The 20,717-nt window shown below is 37.5% G+C and overlaps 1 protein-coding gene across 3 annotated transcripts in view; it reads left to right on the plus strand.

The window, feature by feature from the left end:
* DDX10 (DEAD-box helicase 10) overlaps positions 1–20,717 on the plus strand; it is a 153,694-nt gene that overhangs the window by 103,897 nt on the left and 29,080 nt on the right. Inside the window, exons 16-18 of one of the 3 annotated variants that reach the window (XR_008429510.1) lie at positions 10,810–10,866; positions 13,286–13,413; positions 14,099–14,168. Coding sequence is in view for 2 of the 3 variants with exons in the window: in XM_053936179.1 (XP_053792154.1) it covers positions 10,810–10,866; positions 13,286–13,312 (84 nt within the window). In the remaining variant the exon portion in view is untranslated. Of the gene's footprint in view, positions 1–10,809; positions 10,867–13,285; positions 13,458–14,098; positions 14,169–20,717 lie in introns of those variants that run through there. The other 2 variants (XM_053936179.1, XM_053936178.1) reach the window with 2 other exon arrangements.

Below are 20,717 nucleotides of genomic sequence, written 5' to 3' on the forward strand. Positions count from 1 at the left end.
CACTTGTGACTGTCATTGCTTCTTTTTAAAATCCTCTGTGCTTCACTGTGAGCCAAAATACATCATGTTGTAACATGAACTCTCTTATCTGACCTGTCCTTTCTGCAGTAATGCAAATTATTTAATTCCCATCTTTGTTTAAATTTCCTTCCTGCAAGCAGACTGCTGAAGATCTTTGTCCATTGACATGTTATTTGACATGAATATTGACAAGTTCCAATATCAGATGTGACAACTGTTTCTTGGTTTTCTGCCTTGGCTGGTGAATTCTCCTACAACTCTCTTTTTCCTAGCTTTTTGAAAAAGCCATGGTTGAATCTTTCCTTTCTGGTTCTGGTTAACATTTTCATCAGCTTAACTTTCTTTTGTTCCTTCGCATACATCAAGTTTCAAATATATCTTGATTCATATTTGCTCTTCTTAGTTCTTTTTCTTCCCTACTGCAGCTGATACCTGGTGCAGTTTCCTGGTGTGTGTGGCAGTTGTTTTTTTCTTTTTTTTTTTCTTTAAATCACATTTTGAAACATGCTAAATCTATTAAAGTTATTAAGATTAACAGACCACTAGAGACAAATACATTTTCATTCTGTATAAATCAAATGTAGCAGTCTGATACTCAGTTGTGTACATGTAATCATAAAGTCCCCTCAAGCCGAATGTGTGTTAATACCTGAAGTCTCTACATTGGCTTTGAAATGTTGACTTAGAATAACAAATAATTTACAGAAGGCTATAAATGTAGATGTTATTTGATCTGGGTTTTTTTTATCTACAGGTGGGTTCAGGTTTTGATTTAGATAATGAGTGGATGTAGAAAAAGCAGTGTTTTCATAAAACTTGTACTATTATAGGTCATCTTCAATGAGATGGTTCTTATGGTTTTTGTAGTATAATCTTGAAGATTAAAGGTCTTTGGCAAAAAAAATTAACTTCTTAAAATCAAAACATCTCCAAAATAGCTTTTTTTTTTAGGAGAACATGGCACATAAGCTTATTATGAACTTTGCTTGCAAAACTGTTCCTGATGAAGAACAAAACTATTCAGAAGTATCCACAGGCCATTGCTTTTAAATCCATTTGTGAATGTAATTTAAATGAGCACAGTTTCCTGTACGATCAGAAAAATGTTTTGATGCATTCATGAGATGCTCGGATTAGAAGAGTTGTGTGTTGCAGCGCCTTAAGGCTTGTGGCAACTTGCAAAGCATCTACACTATAATTAGGTTTCCTTCATAAGTCTCACATTTTATTATCCTCTTCTTCCTCTGCAAATATGGAAGAACTGAAAATCAGATGGATAGAAGTAAATTAAACTCTGAGGTATAATTGTAGTGTAATTAATGCTTACTGAAGTTTTGGAAGCAAAGTAAATTTTAGTGATTGAGCACAAGGGAAGGACAGTAACACTGTTCATTTGAAAAGAATTCTGCATTAATGGGTATTTAATGAAAGCCATTTGAAACGTGTAAAATGTTATAAGCAACAATAAAGGGAAAAATGAATAAACTATTCAGAACATGTTTTGGCATTCCATTTTTCAAGTTTTCAACCGAAAATGTAGTGTTGTTAGGAGGAAAATAGTAGCAGAGAGGGATTCATCTCACTTCTTAATAACCTCTTTCCCTGTAGTAGCTCAAGCTCAGAAAATGCCCATTGGCGATGAAGGAAAAATGAATAGGAGCCTTATTTCTTGCCTCGCTTTCCCACCAGTAAGATACACTGTGAATTTTGAATGATCAGTGTGAGAAGAAGGCTAGAATATTTTTTTGAAGGCTAGAAATTTTTTAAAGGCTAGAATATTTTTTAAAATATAATTTTATTTTATTTAATTTATTTATTTGTTTATTTATTTATTAGTAGCAATCAAGCTGAGACTGTCTTCAGGGGTCTGATACTGCAAGATGCAATAGTTCTGTACCTCCTTGGAAGACCTTAAATAAATATATTTATAGAGAGATGACTCAGACTGTGGGTGACAGGGGATCTTTCAGAAGGTACTGCACTGTACCACAAGTCTGTGTTTTAAATGTAATATATACTTCATATTTTTGAGACTCCTTGCACAATCTTCCTGGGATACTGATGTTGCTCTAAGGAATCTGGAGAGATTTTGTGGCCCTTGTACCACTGAAAGGGATCTTGATTTGTACCACTTGAAGTTTAGGGCTATTATGTTCTCAAAGTTTTGCTTATGCTGTTCTTAATTCAGTGGAAAATACAGAATTGTTTTAGAAATGGTACTGAAACAGAATACTTTTCTTTGGTTTGTCACTTGTGCCCTAAATGCATTTGTTAGTGGCATAGTACATAATTTTAATGAGGAGGAAACACTGCAATGTTTTACCCTTTGTGTGTTTGTTCTCCCAAATATTATTACTCTATTAACTGTTTCCAAGGCTAAAAGAGAAAATTCTTTGTACCAGACTTACGTAAGGACTATCATAAATAAAAAGTTGTCATTTTCATCAAGAGTATATTGAATTCTGATTAAAATTCATTTTTGAAAATGGGAGATTGCAGACTGGTAAGGGACCCAAATCCCTTGGGTTTGAACTCAGGTGGTTTCATCTGCAGGTGTTTTTGATGAAGCCTGCTGCTGTTTCAGGCTGCAGAATGAGCCCCCTGCATGTGGGTTGCACAGAGGGGCACACACAAGACACACTTTGGATATCCACAGAGACAAGAGAGGCTGTGCTCACGTAAACATGTACAGCACAGCCAGCACAAATTACTTCTTCTTGTTGGCTGGTAAGGGTTGATGTTCTTAGCAGAATTAAGATCTCACTCTTCTGATTGATAAGCACACTCACCAATACATTAAACAGTAGAGTGGATCCTGAGTGTGTCTGATTTCATACCTACATCATAGGGCTCCTGTGTAGTCACTGCCTTTGGGTTTTTCCATATGCTGCTCTTTCTGCTCAGTCACATAGTGCCTTTCAAATGCTCCATTTTAAGTTTGCTCTTTCCCATGGGGCTGATAAACATAGATAACCTGTTTTCTCTTTTTCTTACCGGTTACAAAGTTCCGTGTGAACCTTCCCAAGGTTGTGCTTGTGTGGTTCCTTTAGTGTTCATCTGTCAGTGACTTAGGAGTTCACATCTTCTGCTACTGTCTGCCTTACTGCTCATTAGGGTTAGTGTATTTCATGTTCACTTTAATACTTCTTCTCCTTCTTGTCTTTGTCTCAGTTGTAACAGGCTATCATTGCAAACTGCACTTTTACATTCAGGGTATCCCTACAACCATTGTATCCCTAGGACTTACTCCTTCCTTTGGCAGCCCCATTCCCAATGGAACTCTAGGATCCACCTCCCTGCTTTTGCAAGTGATTTCTGTTGATGACAGAGTAGTTAAGATTTAAACATGTTCAGTTTATAGTTTTATAAAATAATTCTGAAAGTTGTAGTGTATTGTAATAAATCATTGAATACCATATATCATGATCAACAAATGGAAAAGGCTCCCCAGGGATTTTTTTATTTTGTAAAATAGATGTTATATAATACAAGCCATTCAATATGGTTGAGAATAAATGCTGCCATGAAAAGCAGTATTTTTTTGTTTGAAATCAGTCATAGATTAATTCTAAAAGAAGGTTGCATCATATTTCCAAGGAAGTAATCTGAAGGGGTAAAAATTGCAATGCAGGATTATGCTCTTTATTAAAGCACCTGAATAGTCCTGCACTTTGAGGTGGAATTTGTCAGATTACCATGTGTACAGTTGGTTTAATGTGGTGCTGGGTGAGAATGATAAAATTCTCTCACGTAAAGAGTGTGCCAGCCAGCATAGGAGCAAAATATAAAGGGAAAGAGGTTTCTGCTGAGAGGAGTGCTCAGCTGAACAGCAAAGAAAAATATAGATGGAGAGATGTGTAAAATAAATCAGGGAGTATTACTTTGTTAGAAAGCCTTTCTGAGCTCTTCCATAGCTTTTGTGTGCAGGCAGTGCTGCTGTTATGCTCCAGATGCACAGCTATTAAGATAAGAGGGATGGACACTGAGAAGTGGATTGACAAGCATCCTGTTTCAGCCTTAGCAGCAGCATCCATCTGGTCTCCCTCTAGTGCCAGTGGAGGCAAGGGCTTGCTTGTTTATCTTTCACTTCAGCAGCTGAATGGGCTACAGTTAGAGCTTGAAGTGTCCTTGGATGTTTTCTGAGAGTCTTGCAGCAAAATCAGAGTTCTTGACCTCATCTTATTAATGTGAAAAATAAGAAAATGAGATCACAGAATATTCTGAGTTGAAAGGGACCCACAAGGACTATTGAATCCAGCTCTGAAGTGAATGGCCCATATGGCAGTTGATCCCACAACCTTGATGTTACTAGCACCAGGCTCCAGCCAGCTGGTTTGTGTACACAGTAGTCAGATGAATGCCAGGAGGACACAGCTGTGGGTGGAGGCTGAAGTAGTTCAGGCATAACGTTAAAGTGGGCCTTTACCTGCCCTAGTGCTGTAAGGGAGCTTCCATGCCAGGCTGCTTGTCCTGCTGGTGGATGTAGTGGAACAACTGCCCAAAATGCTGACCTCTGTCTGTCAGGCTCTGTGAGGCACCCTTGCAGCTTCTGGCTGCATCCTTTGCTTGCTGAGGATCCTGAGTGCCTGCATGAGCAGGCACAGATATGTGCAGGGCTCTTCTGCCTTCTCTCAGACCTGGTGTTTGAGCTGGGTGGTTCCTTATGGGTGGCTGCATTAAGACAGCTCAGGAGCCTGTGGCCTCTATAGATAATGAATTTTCCACTGGTATCATCCCTTCAAAGCCTAAAGCAGCCACAAAATGAGATGAAGGGCATCACTGCCCATTTTCCTCTACTTTTCTCTAGAATATATTAGCATGTTTTGCAGTGTAACTTCCATTGATTTCTTGTTAAGTAGCTTTAAACATTACTTTTAAACTTTAAGTAACTTCATTCATCATATAATTCTGTTGAAGCTGTATTTTGAATTAGTATTACCTTTATCTCACACTGTATGATGTGTTTGTGTATGTGTAGGTTCAGTCCTACCACTCTCACAGTAAAGAATTTCTTTGTAATCTTCAATCTAAAGTAATCTAAATCTCTTTCAATTTAAAGCCTTTACCCCTTGTCCTGCCCAATACATGCCACTGTAAAAAGTTCCTTTCCAGCTGACTGACTGGAAGGCCACAATTAGGTCTTCCCAGAGCCTTCTCTTCTCCAGGTTGAACACTCTGAACTCTCTCAGCCTGTCTCTGTATGAGAGGTGTTCCAGCCCACTGATCATCTTCATTGTCCTCCTCTGTACCAACTCCAGCAGGTCCCTGTTCTCCCTGTGCTGGGACCCCAGAGCTGATGCAGCCCTGCAGGTGGGGGCTGAGCAGAGCAGAGGGGCAGAATCCCCTCCCTGGCCCTGCTGCCCACCAGTGGATGCAGCCCAGGACACGTTTGGCTTTCTGGGCTGTGGGAGCACACTGACAGCTCATGGCCAGCCTCTCATCCATGTACATATTTAAACCAACTCACTTAAAAGCTTTAGAAAAACTTTCCTATCCTCAAACATACTCACTGTGTTCAGGTCTAAGTGGGAAAGGAATAATTTTGATCTTTGTCCACTGGTTTCTTGTGTTAGTTTTGTTCCAAGAATGTCCTTTTAAGGATCAGTTTCTGCTAGCTTCTGTTTTCTTCTTTTTAATGAGAATGTCTTTTTTCCACTGCCTCTAAGACTTTTTCCAGTGCTTGTTTAATGTTTAAGATTGTCCCTGTGCTGTTTTTCACATGCCTTTGATGCCTACTCTGTGTTGCCTTAAATTGATGATTACTGGGTGTTTCAGTTTCCCTGCCTTTAAATAAACATCAGCTTTACAGATGAGGCTTCCATCATTATGTTTATGTACCTTGGTGCTTAAAAAGATTATTTAATAGGTTTCTAAAACCAAACATTGAGATTCAAAAAAGCCTCACAACAAAACAAATACAAAACAATAAAAATACTTCTGCTTTTTTCCTGAGGGCATTAAGATTTGTTTATTTAATAGTAACCAAAATTGTACTTAATTCCAAGATTTTTAAACAAAAAATAATACTCAAAGAAATACTAATAAGTTGATTCAGTTTTATCTTTGAGTTAGGAATGTTAGTTTGTTTTGGTGGTTGGAGAAGTGCTTGCATGTAGATGGTTTTCTAGTCTCTGTAAGGAGACTATTAAGCTACATAGCAATATAAATATAGCAATGAGCCATGAGCATATAAACAATTCAAGCTTGGTGTGAAATCTTGGAGAACAAAAATGTGGGAAACATGTTTATTAAGTCAGTTTCCAGAGCACGTTTGTACTTCAAAATTTTGGTGCAAACCAGCCCTTAACTATGGTGATACCACTGTATGAGAGCTACAGCTACTCTGAACTTTTGAACAACTCTGTGTTTTCTGTAGCACAACTGACTGAATTTACCTGTGTCCCACTAAAATAACAAGAGCTAGTTGGATACCCAGACAAGGTTCCAGTATTGACCAACATGTATTTGCAAACAACAGCCAGATTTTTCCAGGCACTGGAGTGATTTGTTCCAGAGCTTGGTCAGCTGTGAAGATCTGTTGTGTGGTAGACCATTACCTCAGCTGTTAATTAGAATGGATTGGTAGCTCCAAATTATGGTATGTAAAGGAATAGTTACTAAAAATCTATTGTTAAAATGATGGATCAAAACCTGAGGGAGTTCTTGAGTATTTAAATAAAAAGACTTCAGAGGACTCAGATGAGCATGAAATTTTTCCAGGAAATAGATTTTCCACAGGCTTTTTTAATGCTCTGAGAGCTAAATATGCCATAATATGCATTAGTTTTGTTGAGTGAAACTTCTATTTGCCTTCAGGTAAGGAAATAGAAGAGGTCAGTGAAATTTTAGGGTGGAAAAACAACAGCTTGTTACTAGCTAAAAGAATCTATTGAATGTAAATCTGACCTACGCATAAGTATTTTTAAAAGAAAGAAAGGAGACTTTTATTGTACAAATTTTTTACACATGAAAAAAGCTAAGAGAAAAATTACTGTATGAAACAAAACTGTTCTTAATAGAAATAACAAAAATAAACACTGTATTTTTTTTATATTGCAGTAAAACCTCTGTACAATGTAAAATGAACTCTTAAATGTAGAAAGAAGAGAGTCCAAGGAAGAGGGGATTTCCTTTGAGAGGAAAGAACTCTCAAAATTGCTGGACTTAACTTTTTTATAACTAAAAACTTGGGGTTTAAGCTCTCTATTAATGTGTCTTTCACATATTCCTGACCTCACCAGCTAGAGAGAGCTTCCATGGTACTAGTCATTATTTTTCTGTCTCAAGTTGAGAACATGGAATGTAAATGTTAGAATATTTATTTAATTGTGTTGGAGTTTTAAGAATTACATGAGTTTTTGTTTTAAAACCCAACAGTAGAAGGAGGGGGGGATTACATGTGAAAAGAAGCCAATGTAAGACTTCTTAGCTTCACGGTTAAGAACAGTGAGTAGTTCTTCCATATATTAGACACAACCTTTTCCATGGTTTGGGCTCCTTTTAGGCAGAGCTGTTTCTGTTGTCTGTTCTAGTGCAAAAAAAGATAGAAGGTTTGCAACTCTTCTTTAAAGCCAAGTGCTTTAACCATATTACATGTTGATGACTAAAAATTTTCATCACTTTGATTACTGAAGTTATAACCATCCTTTTTAAGTAGCTTTGTAAGAGTGATGAAAAAAAAAAGAGAATTTGCAGTAAGTTTTAAAAGCTGACCAAGAAGGTCTCTAAGGTGTATAATACTATTAATGAAAAACTAAATGAAAAGAATATAATACTAGCCAGTGTGGGTTTGTGGAAATTAGATGTATAGTGAATTATATATTTTTGTCAGAGTAGAACCTGGTTTGTAAATACATCTGTGGAATACACTGAAATATCTACGTGGCTTTTCACTTGAGTGTTCAGATTAGTATATTAACATGTCACAAATGAAATGGACCAAAACCTCTGACAATGGCCATAAGTTAAAACAAGTGATTCAGCGTGGATTTATGAGGAATTTTTCTGTGTGAGAGCAGTCAGGCTGTGGCACAGGCTGACCAGAGATGATGTGCAGTCTCCAGCCTTGGGATTTTGGCATGGCTGGATGAAGCCCTGTGCAGCATGACCTCACCTCAGAGCTGACTCTTCTGTGAGCAGGAGGTTGGACCAGAGACCTCCTGATGTTCTTCCCAGTTGGAATGATCCTGTGGCCCTGTGAATGCCCAGTGTTGTTCAGAGTGTGTTAGTGTCAAGCAGCAGAATCTGGCCTGATTAGGACATTGTCCTCTGAAATGCACTCCTAGCTCCAGCACCCTCTGCAAAATCTGCTTTTATTTTTCACTGACAAGTATCCAAACCCTCTCTCCCCACTGCTTGGGGAAAAAAAAAAAAAGAGCAAATCTTGACAGCATCTCCTGGTGATTGCTTCTCTGTCTTGTTTTTCTCTTGTGCTCCTTATTTCAGCCTCTGGACCTATTAACTTTAGAATCTTTTTGTATCTTCACTGTCCTTTAGAGACTATAGCTTATAATGCTGCCTGTGTACTCCTCTTCTGTGTCCTTACGTCAATCTTCTGCTTTCATAGCTGTCTTCTCAGTGGTCTGTTACAAATCCCTTGAGCAGGAACTTTGCTGCTATATTTGCTCAAGCCTGTAGCTGTAGTTAAAACACATTTCATACACCATAGAATTTTTCTATCAGAATTTTTCTATCCAAAATTTTCTAGACTGTCCCAAGTCAAAAGCTGCTTTTTAACATACGGTGTATTACTTTCTACCTGTGTTCTCTGTTTTTGAGGGGTAAAGTTTGAATATTACCACAATTTTAGCAGAAAAATGAGAGAACCCCAAAGAGTGGAGAATGTACAGCTAAACCAGTTAAAGTAGAGGAAATGAAAAACATAAGTAAATAATTAGAAAAGCATTAGTTAAAGGGGTCAGAAACTTATATAAATTTGTCTTGGGAGAGAAGAAATTGTAACATGGATGATCATGTTATGACCATGATGCATAGGTCTGCCTTGTTGGAGGAACTGCATGTAGTCCAGACAGTAGTTGGTCCTGGCTTATGTTGTCCGGTATAATCCACTTGTGGTCTTAAATGTAATTTTGTTTTCTCTCTCTTCCCCCCCCCCCCCCCCCCCCCCCCTTTTTTTTTCTTTTTGATACTCTAACGTACTTAAAATAATAAGGCAGCTGTGTGGTATCTGTCTACAGTAGTGTGTTGGTTTTTTTGGTTGGTTTTTGTTTGTTTGTTTTTGTTTGTTTTGATTTTTTGTTTGGTTTTTATTTTTGTTTGTTCTTTGTTTGTTTTTTTTGTTTGTTTGTTTTTTGTTTTGTTTTGTTTGTTTTGTTTTGTTTCCCAGCATGCATTAAAGGCCCTGGCATGTAACTCTGAGTTTGTTGTATTGAGTTGTTTGAGTCAGACAGCTTTGCACAAAACGTTGGGGAATTGTTTCATTTTGATTTGGAGGGAAGAGGCTGACTTACACAGAAAGGTATTTTGAAAATAAGCTAACACTTCTGTAGTTTGGGCAATTGGAAGAATAGAAAATGGCACATACCTGGCAAATGTCTCAAAAGGCCCTGAATTTAGACACCAACTTTGAAAATCTTGGTGGCTGTGTTCTCCTTTTCCCACGTCTGCAGTCAAACACTGCTTTTCTGAACAACTTTGTGTGATACCCACCAATATGTTTTGGCAGCATCATTGTGATGAAATGGCACCAGGACTGCTGAAGCTGTAGCTCTGTCATTACTCCCATGAGTGAGCTGATATGTAACTGCAATTCAGCCTTCTCTGTGCTGAAGTGCTGACCCTGGACTGATGTTAATGTCTCCTTTTATGTGGACTTGAGTCTAAATGTGCTGATGCCAGGGTGGCCTATATTGCTCAGAGAAACTGAGTTGTATTTCAGAAACATTTTTATGCTAGCATAAAAAAGTTTCAATACCAATGTCATCAGGATCACTAAGATAAAAAGAGGGAGCCATGTGCTTTTCTAGAGGATGTGCTCTCACTTGAATTTCTGTCTTTTCCTCATGAAATAAAGAATTTAAGGGATGTTCAATTACAAGGACCTGCCAGTATAGAGCTAATACTTCAGTTGGTGTAAGAATAAAGAAAACAAGCAGCAATAAATGTAATTTGATTTAAATATCTTGGGCACTTCTGTATGCTGACAGATCTAGCAGGCACCTTTGGATAAGTTTTATCACTGCATTTAGATAATTTTCCTGTAGCAGAATCATTTTGGTTAGGAGAACTTTGTTATGGTTTCTGAATCAATGCAATTACTAAGCAAATGCTTTTGTAAGGTGCTTGTTGGTAATGGAGATACGAAAGGGAGAAGATGTTTTAGCTGTCACTCCCCAGTTACTTTAGCAATTCTGAAGTTAGGAAAAGTTTCATTTTAGTTTAAGTGGCTTTGATTTCATTTTAAGTCACTGAGAAATAAGAAAAATTGGATTGCTTAGTATCATTTTAACTACCTTATTTTACAGACGAATACTAGCTCTGTTAAATTACTCAGCTGCATTATTCCTTTAAGAGTAATACGTCTTGATAAAAATATGAGGTTCAATCATTCTTGTAGTTTTATGATTTCCTTTAAGAGCAAGAAGGATGAATAGTGTCTTATACAGATCTTTCATTTATTTTTTTCAGTAACATGTAGGGTGAATACCACCAGTCTAACATGTGTACATTAAAAAAACCTAGATGGCTCAACATTAATCTTAAAATGTTTTAAAAAATCCTAAACAGTGCCGGACTTTTCTTTAAAACTGTACATCTTGTTTATTTCAGGAGAAGAGGCTAAAAGAAAAAGCAGCAAGGAGAGAAGCCAGGAATAAGAATGCACAGGTAAGGAGTTCTGTTGTTTTGATCAAGCTACTGGTTGAGGTTTGAAATGGTTTTTCAATTGTTTCATTCCTTTCTTTAATAAACAGTGTTGTGATTAACTGCTCTTTAAAGGCATTGTTTGTTCGCTCCCTTGCTCTCATGTGGTTCTAATAACTTGGTAAAGAAGGATTCTGATAAGGCATGAATATATGTGTTTATGTATGTATAAATATATAAAATGTATGGAAACCTTTTGGAATTTCATCCTCTTCATTATGTATATCAGGTGAGCTGCAATTTCAGCTGAAGTACTGATACCATTTTTTTCTTTCACTTGGGTCATGTTTATAATTTGTAGGCAGTGAGTTTATTTTTTTATGTGCCAAATCTCGCTCCAACCTTTTTCTGTTGAAGTTTTTTTTTAAATAGCAAGTATTTACATTGAAGTTCATTCCTTCCCCTCATTACCCCAAACAAAACCTGTGTTATCCTTTCCTTCATGTATTTGTTACTAATTTCCCAGAGGCTATTCTACGTTTTCATGTTACTCAGTTTGCAATAAACTGAGGTTTCATTCAGCTGCAGTGATTTCTGGAATATGAACAGGGTGGTGTGTGACACTGCATCTACTTCTGCTACACATGAATAGTTACAGTTTCTTCTTGACAGTCAGCAAATATCTTACTCCTTTGAGAAAATCGATAATGTTCTTTGTCTGATTTTTGCAAGCTGGCTGTGCTCTAGGAGGCTTAAGCATAGGAAGATGCTCCATTGTGTAATTCTGAAGTGGAAAGTAATTACAGTTTCAGATGAAAAGCCTAGTTACTCTCAGTTTTAAGTATGATTCTGCCTTCAAAGATGGCAAGCTATGAGAGCTGTTGGCATCATGACTCCTCAATCAAGCAATAGAAATTTTCTGCCTGTAATTGAATGTATAAAGATGCATACTTTTTAATGCATTTAGCAAGCATTTTAGGAAAATTATGGAATGAATAATTAACAAACATCTTAATAAAGGGAGAAAACATTGATCAAATCAAGCTGTATCACATTCATGAATACTGCTTGTTAATTTTTGCCTCTTTTTAGGGAATAGAATGTTATTCAGCAGCTGTGGAAAGAAATCCATTTCTTTCAAAATTATCTGCTTGCTGATGTACATCTCCTATCCTGTTTTTGGCCAAGTGAATTAATCTGTCAATGCTATTGGAAAGTGAATGAAGCTTATCCCTGTTGAGAAATGGTTTGTGTTTGGGGAGGGTTGTTTGTCCATGGGCATGGTATGGGTTAAATGTGGAATCTTAGCCCCAAGCCCACAATTTTATGCACTCCTGCCTCTCCTCTGTGCAGCACTTGCATTTGGAAAGCTGATTTACTACTGGTGGTCTGGTGTGAGATTGGCACATGCTCTCTCTCCTTGAGGGTACCAGCTGTGCAAACCTGCTATTGCTTTGATTTCATTTTATTCCGGAAGCACTTGTCTCACACTCTGCAATAAAGTGCAAGCCCCGGGAGCTGACATGTCTCCTTGATGAAAACTGTTGGGCTTTTTCTGTTGTTTAGAGGCTATTCTTGCCAGAACTCTGTGCAGCCAAGTCCTGTCATTTTCAGTGTGGCTCATTTCAGGGAAAATGCTTCCACTGGGAAAGGCTGCCAGCTTGGACCTGGGATGTTCACGCCTGGAAGTGGAAGGGAGCAGTAGACAGTAGATAAAGGTGCCAGTTTCTGTCTGCTGGGTGTCTGAGGAATTAATTAAGAGCACTGCCTGCTTCTCAGGATCTTAGACTCGAGGCCATAGTAGTTTAAATTCTCCATAGTGTGTGTGGGATATGACTCAAGCAGCTTGTACATGATACCCAGGGGAATAAAGAAGGAGGAAATGGTAAAACACAGAAACTATTGGAACATAAACCAGTTTAGAAAATATATGCTCCCTAAATCAGAAGTTCCAAAAATGATAACATTTTCACTAGTACTTTCATAATATGGCTTGTGACCCACTTTGCCATACACTACTCCTTTGGTAATTAGTAATGTTTTCTTGAAAGGGAAAGCAATAAGGAGAGCCAAAAAAGTAGAAAAGGTATTTTTAGTCATGTTAATGCAGTTTAGCAGCTGGAGAAAAGGACTAGATCAACAATTATGAGTAGCCAGTCACTTAGGAGCAGCTGTGGTCATAATTTGTTTTTCACATCTATCTGCTTTATCCTCTTGTTTGTTTTATTAACTATCTTCCTCAGGTTACAAACTCCTTGAGTTACAAAGTATTATTTTGCTGTCTTTCACTAGTACACAGCCTGCCAGGTTTGACATGACCAAAAAAGAAATTTACTTTCCCATTCTTAGTATTAAATAATAATTCTTTGTGAATTTAGGGGAAAAAAAGTGAAGAAAAATTACAGGAGGGAAGGATGTCCTCTCTTTTCCTCTGGTGCTGCAGGAGCAATTGCAGGGAAGATTTTGCTGAGCCTTTATCATGCTGGGACAGGCCAGGCTTGCTGCAACTGGAATTGACTAACCAGATTTTGGCACGCTCTGCTGAGTGTGCCTGAGCAGAAGATTAGATGAGTAGGTAGCTGCAGTGTTATTGACTCCACCTTGGATAAATCTCCATGTAATAAATAAACTAAGTAAGAAGTGAAGACTGTTAAAGGATGCTTTGGAGAAAGTATTTCTAGGTATTTATGACCATTAAATAAATTTTCATGCAAAACGCTCTGAAAACAGGTAAAAGAAGTCTTCTCATATGTTCTTATTGAAGAAAAACTGGAAATTTAGGGTTTTGATTTTTTTTTTATAATCTTAAGATATTTAATTGTCTCCCATTTTTTTGAGAATTTGATGTGATATTTACAAATGAAATGTTTTAAGATTAAAAGAAGCACATACTTTGTCCTCACTCAGTACTGATTAAATTATAGTCCTCAAACCCTCCAACAAATTTCAATACTGTTTACTTGAAGAGAGTCTGGAGAAAATTAGGCAAGAAGTAGTCTTTGAGCAAGAAGTAAAGCGTATATATCTATACATACTGATTTCTTAATCTGTTTAAAGTACTTTCAGGCTTCAACCAGTATTTAAAGGTCCTTGCCCTGCTAGCAACTGTTAGCTGCAGTGAAGCTAAACAGGACTGTATTTCTCCTTTAGTGATTTTAGTATTTTGCTACCCTGATGCCTTAGAGCACTACTGATGTGTTGAGAATTGTAAAGTGAGGAAGATGTTGATTTCTTTTAAAAAAAATTGTTTTTGTAGGAAAGGAATTTTCTGGGAGCAGCTAAACAGGTCTGTGCTTCAGCAGGAGAGAGCAGAGCAGGAGTCAGGATGTTCCCTGCCCAGCACTGATGTGTTAGGTGATCCTCAACTATCAGCTCCCAGCAGCGGGCAGGAAGTGATACCTGGTCCCTAAAAGAAGTCACTGATTGCTGTCTGCTAGAAATAATTTGGAAGTCATCTGTAAGCAGTGTCAGGAGGTAAAACTTGCTCAGTCATGACAGTTCAGTGCACTGATTCAGGTTTTGGCAGTCCTGTAGCAGTTACACCATGCTGGTGTCCAAAGCAAAACAAAAGCCTGAAAAAGTTCGACTAGCAGAGCAAAAGCTGTTTATCTAAGGTCCATAAGAAAAATGTAGCCTGCTGAAAACTTAGAGAAATCCAGCTTGAACACATAGTCCTTACTGAGACATACTCCTTACTGTTTTTTCCTATTTTCACTGGACAAAAGTGAAGATGGGGATTCTTACCCAGCTGGAAAACTGACTTGTAGAAGAAATCCAAGAGCTCGGTTGTCAGGGGTGCTTTTTCTCAGGAATGAATGCTTGCTGAATAATTATAGAACATTAAAAGATCAACAGCATCAGCAGGTTAATAAATATGCTTTAACTTCTCTCCTCCCTTTCTCTCCTGTTCTCTCCCTAATATATTTTGCTGTTCCCACAGGAATTAGTGCTTGCTTATGAGATTTTACAAAATATATACTATATATATATAATTTAAGATTTTTGAGAGTCCCAATGAATCTTTCTGCTGTGAGCACATCTACAAAAAACACATGGGTGAACAAGGGGCATATGCTCAAAGATATGGCAGATTCAGGCATTGATACCTGCCTATATCACATCACTGCAAGCTGTAATGCTCAATATAGCATTCTCTTTTCTGTCCTTGTACCATACTCTGTTGAGATTTTAACCAGAAAAATGCTTAAACACACCATTTTGTTTTAATCTCCAGCATCCCCCCTCGTGGAATTTGAGATAGACTTGCCAAATGTAGCTCAAGAAATCTTTGCACCATGTAGGAAAATTTAAACAGGAAGGGAGAAGTCAAATCCCTTGAGTAGGTGTGGCTGATAGAAATATACACTTCACAATATTGTGAAAATTCTTCATCCATTGTGGATAATTCCTGTAGTTACTGTGTTTATATCACCTCTGCTTCTGCCTTGAATTTCCCTTTTCTTGAGATCTAGCCCACAGCTTGTGCTTAGGCTGGAGACACTGGATTCATTGTGAATGTGAACAGTAATTTCAGTGTGGAAAAGAGGTTTACAGGAGTAAAGGAGGAATTTGGTTTGTCTCTCCTATTAATCCAGGTTCCCAAATCCCCTTGATCACTGGGGTCACAGTTTTCTTGTGAAAGTCTCATGGTGGTTAATGATGAAGAAGCATTGTTCTGGTCACTTCTCATGACCCTCTCATGGATGGTATTGAGGAGGCATTGCTTTAGCTCCCTGTGATTTCTGGAGCTAGAGCAGGGTTTCAGGACCAGATCATTCTGATGGTCTGGAGGATGTTGAGATTGTGGAGTTTGTTCTTAAGGAGGAGAGAGTTGTGTTGTGCTGGAGTAGCCTCAGAACTTAAAATTATTCTTCATCAATAATTATTTTTGACTCTGAAAACCACAAAGAACAGCAAAAAATGAGGTCATGTTCTTCTACAAAAACTGGGAGTTTGTTTAGTGTGAGGCGCTTACAACTGAAATTACCATGTCAATTTGATCCCTTTTAATAAGTCAAACTTGTTTCTTAAAACAATCTCATTAACCTTAGTTTAGAAGAAATTCTGGTCTGTTAACTCTTGTGTTCTGGACGCATATCCAAAAGCTGTAAGTAGCTCTATTTATTCAATGCAAGGTTTGAGTGTTTTGAATTTCCTTGAGAAGCTCTGTGAATAAACAGAGTAATTTGGCGTATCAACATCTTAACATACTAATTTAGTAATTTCATTTCAAAGTCAAGTTGTGAAATGGAAAATGAATTCCTGATTCTGAACTACTTGTATGCTGAAGCATTTTTTTAAAATCAAGGTATCGTACAGTATTTTAAGTTAATATTTGAAAATGGGTATTATATGCCTGTATGGAAATGTTACCTATATTTTGCTTTTTGAAAACAACATTGATTCCAGTTAATATAACAATTGAATTGCTTTAAGTAAAGCTGTAATACATCCTGTCTTTTCTGCAATTAATAATTTCTATGATTAAACCAATATTTCAGTGTTGTGACCCTGAACAAGTTACAAGTAAGGATTCTGATGGATTGATTTGCCAATTACCCATGCTTCTGTAAACCTTTTCATTGCATCCAACAGCACACTGAGGATTTCAAACATATTTATCAGATTGACCATTTAAACTAAATGACCATGGCTATGGCAATTGAATTTTGTGAGTATAATGTTCACAACTTATTTTTAATCATATGTGGTATGTGATGAGATTTTGCTGCTCTACATGCCAAAAGCTGATGTTTCACCTGTCACTGAGGTGATTTCTTTGTACACCTGACACAGAAGCATAGTAGTGGGACTGTGGACCTTGCAAATACTCTCCTATTCCCTGAAGATCTGCTGGGATGAGGTAGATGCACAGTGGGTCAACACAAGTGCATCTTCATTGCCACTGATATACCTATACCTTATTCCTTGTTTTGTGTTCACTTGGACATTTATGGTGAAGAGAGAAAGCTTCTTTTTTCTTCAAACTTTTGGGGTCTTTTTCTAATATTGGTGCCTTGCAGTTCTAGGGGAGCTTTTGATGAAATATGTAATATGGATTATTTAGAGCAGAGTAACAGGATTTCTGGCATGTTAGGGAGCACAAAAGTTATTGTCTTACTTGATTGTAAATGATTGCTTAAAATTTCTAGGGCAATACTGATGAAATTTCTCCAGTAGACTCCAGGAATATGACACAGTTTAATTTGTTGTTCTTCAGGAAAAATTGTTGGTTTTAGAATGTCTGTGTAAGTTTGATTGGAACGGAGGTTTTGGAGACAACTGCTGGGCTTCAGAGCTTTCAATGTGTTAAAGACTACACAATTTTATTTATTTCAGAATCAACAATAAAATTGGCATTTTGGGGCGCAAAAGAAACACTTAGGTTTTCTCACTGAAAGTTTAGGCTATGAAAATTGCAAACTGAGTAAGTATGCATTTCACTCTTCCTCATTACTTACGTTGTAATAATTTATTTGTATAATATAGTTACTAATAACTCTTGGTAGTTGTAGAATTGAGGAATGCTTTGGCAGCATTCCACCAAAACTCTTGGATGGGGTTCAGCACAGAAGTGAGTGTTTACTGGAGTTGCTGCTTCAGATCCACCCCTCTTTAGAGCAAAGGAGGTAGATATTACTCCGCTTCATTTTTACTCTTTGCCTGTCTTTGTGAATATTAGGAGCAGGATTCCACCATCGGGTTTCTGCCTGCACATGGCAGTGTGCTGGAGCACAGGGAAAGCAATTCAGGAGCTCTGCTAGTCTTGCACAGTGGCATCATTTCTTCCTGGCTTCCAAAATTTCTTGTTCAGTTTCTTCACTGATTTAACACCCTCCTGAGTAGTCTCTGAGCAGAACATGGAAGATGGCTTTAGTCCTCCCTGACTCTGGCCAAGGAGTAAGAGGCAATAGACAATGCTGGAGCAACAGATCCACCAGTATGAAAAGAAGAAAAAAAAAATAAAGCAGTTCTAAAATGTTATAAACCTTTCTTTGAGCATTTTCATCTTAGTAAATAGACCACTATAGGAAAATAATGATACTTCATTTTTTTATCTGCTCTGTGTTACTCCTTAATAGTGTTTAGTAACCAGTATTTGAAATTTCTCTCCCTCTAAAGCACAACATTTAAAGCTGTTACTCCAAGCTCATTTGCTGTGTTCCATACCTGTTTGGAACAGCAAATCGTTGTTTATTAGCGTGGAGTTCTTCTTGCCTTTGGCTGACCACAGTCTTTTGATACCATAATCAACACAGTACAGAAAAATTGCCTGGAACTGAACTTCTGGAGATCTACACCCTCTTTTCCACCTCTGCTCATAATCCTGAAGTGGGAAACTCCAGCCAAGGCAGACATACTGACCTTAGGCTTACAGTAGCTTTCACACAAAGCGTTTATTTGGGAAGTGGGTATTTTCTCTGGATTGAAAGGTCTTTTCCTGTTCGGTTGTGAAAAGCCAGGTGTATTCACATTCCTCAATTCTATCCATATAAATACTGTGCAGATGATTGCATTTCACAAGTAAGCTGTATGAGATAGGTCAAACTTGTTTATTTTTCACCTTGGTTTGTTCTGGTAGTATTCTGAGCTGCTTTGCAGCTTTCCTTATGTGTTTGAAACTTTCTTAGATCATAGACTTCAGATGCAGGAGTTCTACTTTGCTCCATATTTCAGATGTGAACTTCAGAATGAGTTAATTGGCTGATGAGCAGGGGTAATCTTTCAGATGTGTTTTGATGACATCTTCATGCAGCATGCAATGGTATTTAGTTTTAAATTAAGCAGTTCTGTTTTCTCAGCATCCCCCCATTTATATTCTTGGAATGTGTTACTTGCAGTATTGTACGTAGTCTGCTATAGCAGTTGTAATTGCTGCTAGTGATGAAAATTGATTTGGGCAATCAGAAAACCATTATCTGCATTCTGACTGATAATGCTGCAGTTACCAACATCTTAAAATTCTTCTGATGGTTGTTTCTTCAGAATGCTCTGGGGTCATGCAGTCACCAGGATTCCAGTTGCTTTATGCTGAATCTTAAGTGAGCATTAAAAGAGAGAAAAAGTTCTTGGTTGTTCTCTCAAATATAGTTTTTCCAGAGTTTTTAAAAATTTAGTGTTTTGTCAGTCCTCCCATGACAAATATCAGATCAGGAGTAGTGCAATATCTTTTTTTACCACAGTGTGCAGAGATTTTAATAAGTTTTCTGTTCTTTCACACTATCAGCTGCATTGATAAACCAAGCAGTTTGTTAATAAGAAATGCCAAGCTAGTAACTAACACGTGATTATTTAATACCTCATGGGAAATCTGGTAAGCCCATACTTCCCCCAAATGAAGTTCCATCTTGTATATGGAGTCCATTAGGACCTGGGTCTTTCTGTGTTAGTTCCCTCAGTGTTCCTTTTCTTTAAGGCCTTTCTCTAAGTCCTTTCACTCTTTTTTGTATTGTTTTGTTTTGTTCTTCCTCTAGTCTTTCATGAAATTTTTTGTGGACTTACAGGTTTATTATCTCTTGCTGCCTCTTTATCCTGTTTTCTGTTTCTTTTGAAAGGTCTAACTTCAAGCTGCTATTGCTTCTATTTGGTTACTTTCTGCTGTGGGGAAACCAAGAGGAAGCAAAGGGGAATAACAGGAAGAAAGATAATAGCATCATCTAGTAGCAAAGCCTTAGGAAATGTGCTCAGTATTTTTAGAGAAAAGTTTTGACGGGCTTTTTTTGCTAGTTTTGTTTTCTTCATACTGTAAGGTCTCATATTTTTCTGACATTCCTTCAAATGAATATATAGTGGTAATATTTTGCTGGACCATTGCTAGGATTCGGGTTTTAAAAGATGTCTTGTCCAAATGAAGGTGCAAACAAGACCATATTCCAAGGTCAAGAATACAGATTTTATTTAACAGTAAATGTGAGGTACAGGGAAGAGTGGGGGGTGAAGAGAAAGAGAGAGACATAAGTAGAAATAAAGTCACCACCATATAGGTCCTGCAGCATCCTGCTAGCCCTTTTTCTTCTGGTCTTCTCTGTGGTGGAGGTCCTGGAGTGTTCTTGTGGAGGCACCACTTTTACAGTGTCCAGGTCCCAGGTTTGCAGAGTGTAGATGTGTTCCTACAGCTGGAGCTGCATGTGTATGAGGAATTGCTTACTTTCTCATAGTTTGCCATGGTGGGAATTTTGGTAGATTGACAACTGGTCCTTCCTCATACTTTAAGGAAAATACTTACAAATAAGTAGAATTTTCTTATAAGCAGCTTTGAAAAGCAAACCGTTATGACTGATAGTAAGGTAAGTTGAGCATATGTCAGTAAGGCAGTCAGCAGCATGTAATAGGATTACACCTGGTTTATACAAGTATCTTATTCTCCTGTCTTCATCCTTTTTGAACAATCTGCCAAGGCTTTGAAATTTTCAGCAAGAAAAATTGTGGGTGGACAAGGGACAGTGATTGAATAATTACTGTCACAGTAAGTGTATATTTACATGAGGTGCGTGAGTGGCTATTTGAGGTGAAAGCTCATCAAGATCATTAAGTTTCATAATAAATTACAATCTCGGTCCATTTTCTTTGCTAATTCATATGCTGTTAAAAATGCCAAAAGTTACTAGCATTTTTAATTTCCCATCACCTAATATTCTAGCAGGCTGTGTATCTACAAAAGTAGTGCTAAGGGTCATTATAACTATTCAAGGTATTTACTAACATAAGAAATGCATAGAATTTATGAAATTCATCCTTCCTAGGATAATTCTATGAATAAAAACTGAAGCTTTTTGTTTATGAAAAAATTTAAGTCATAGCCAACCAAATCAGAGTAGGATAATGAGAAAATTAAAACATCTTTAAACACCTTCTCCCCACCCCTCCCAACTTCC

The sequence above is a fragment of the Vidua chalybeata genome, chromosome 2 (assembly GCF_026979565.1).
Source record: "Vidua chalybeata isolate OUT-0048 chromosome 2, bVidCha1 merged haplotype, whole genome shotgun sequence".
Lineage (NCBI taxonomy): Eukaryota > Metazoa > Chordata > Aves > Passeriformes > Viduidae > Vidua > Vidua chalybeata.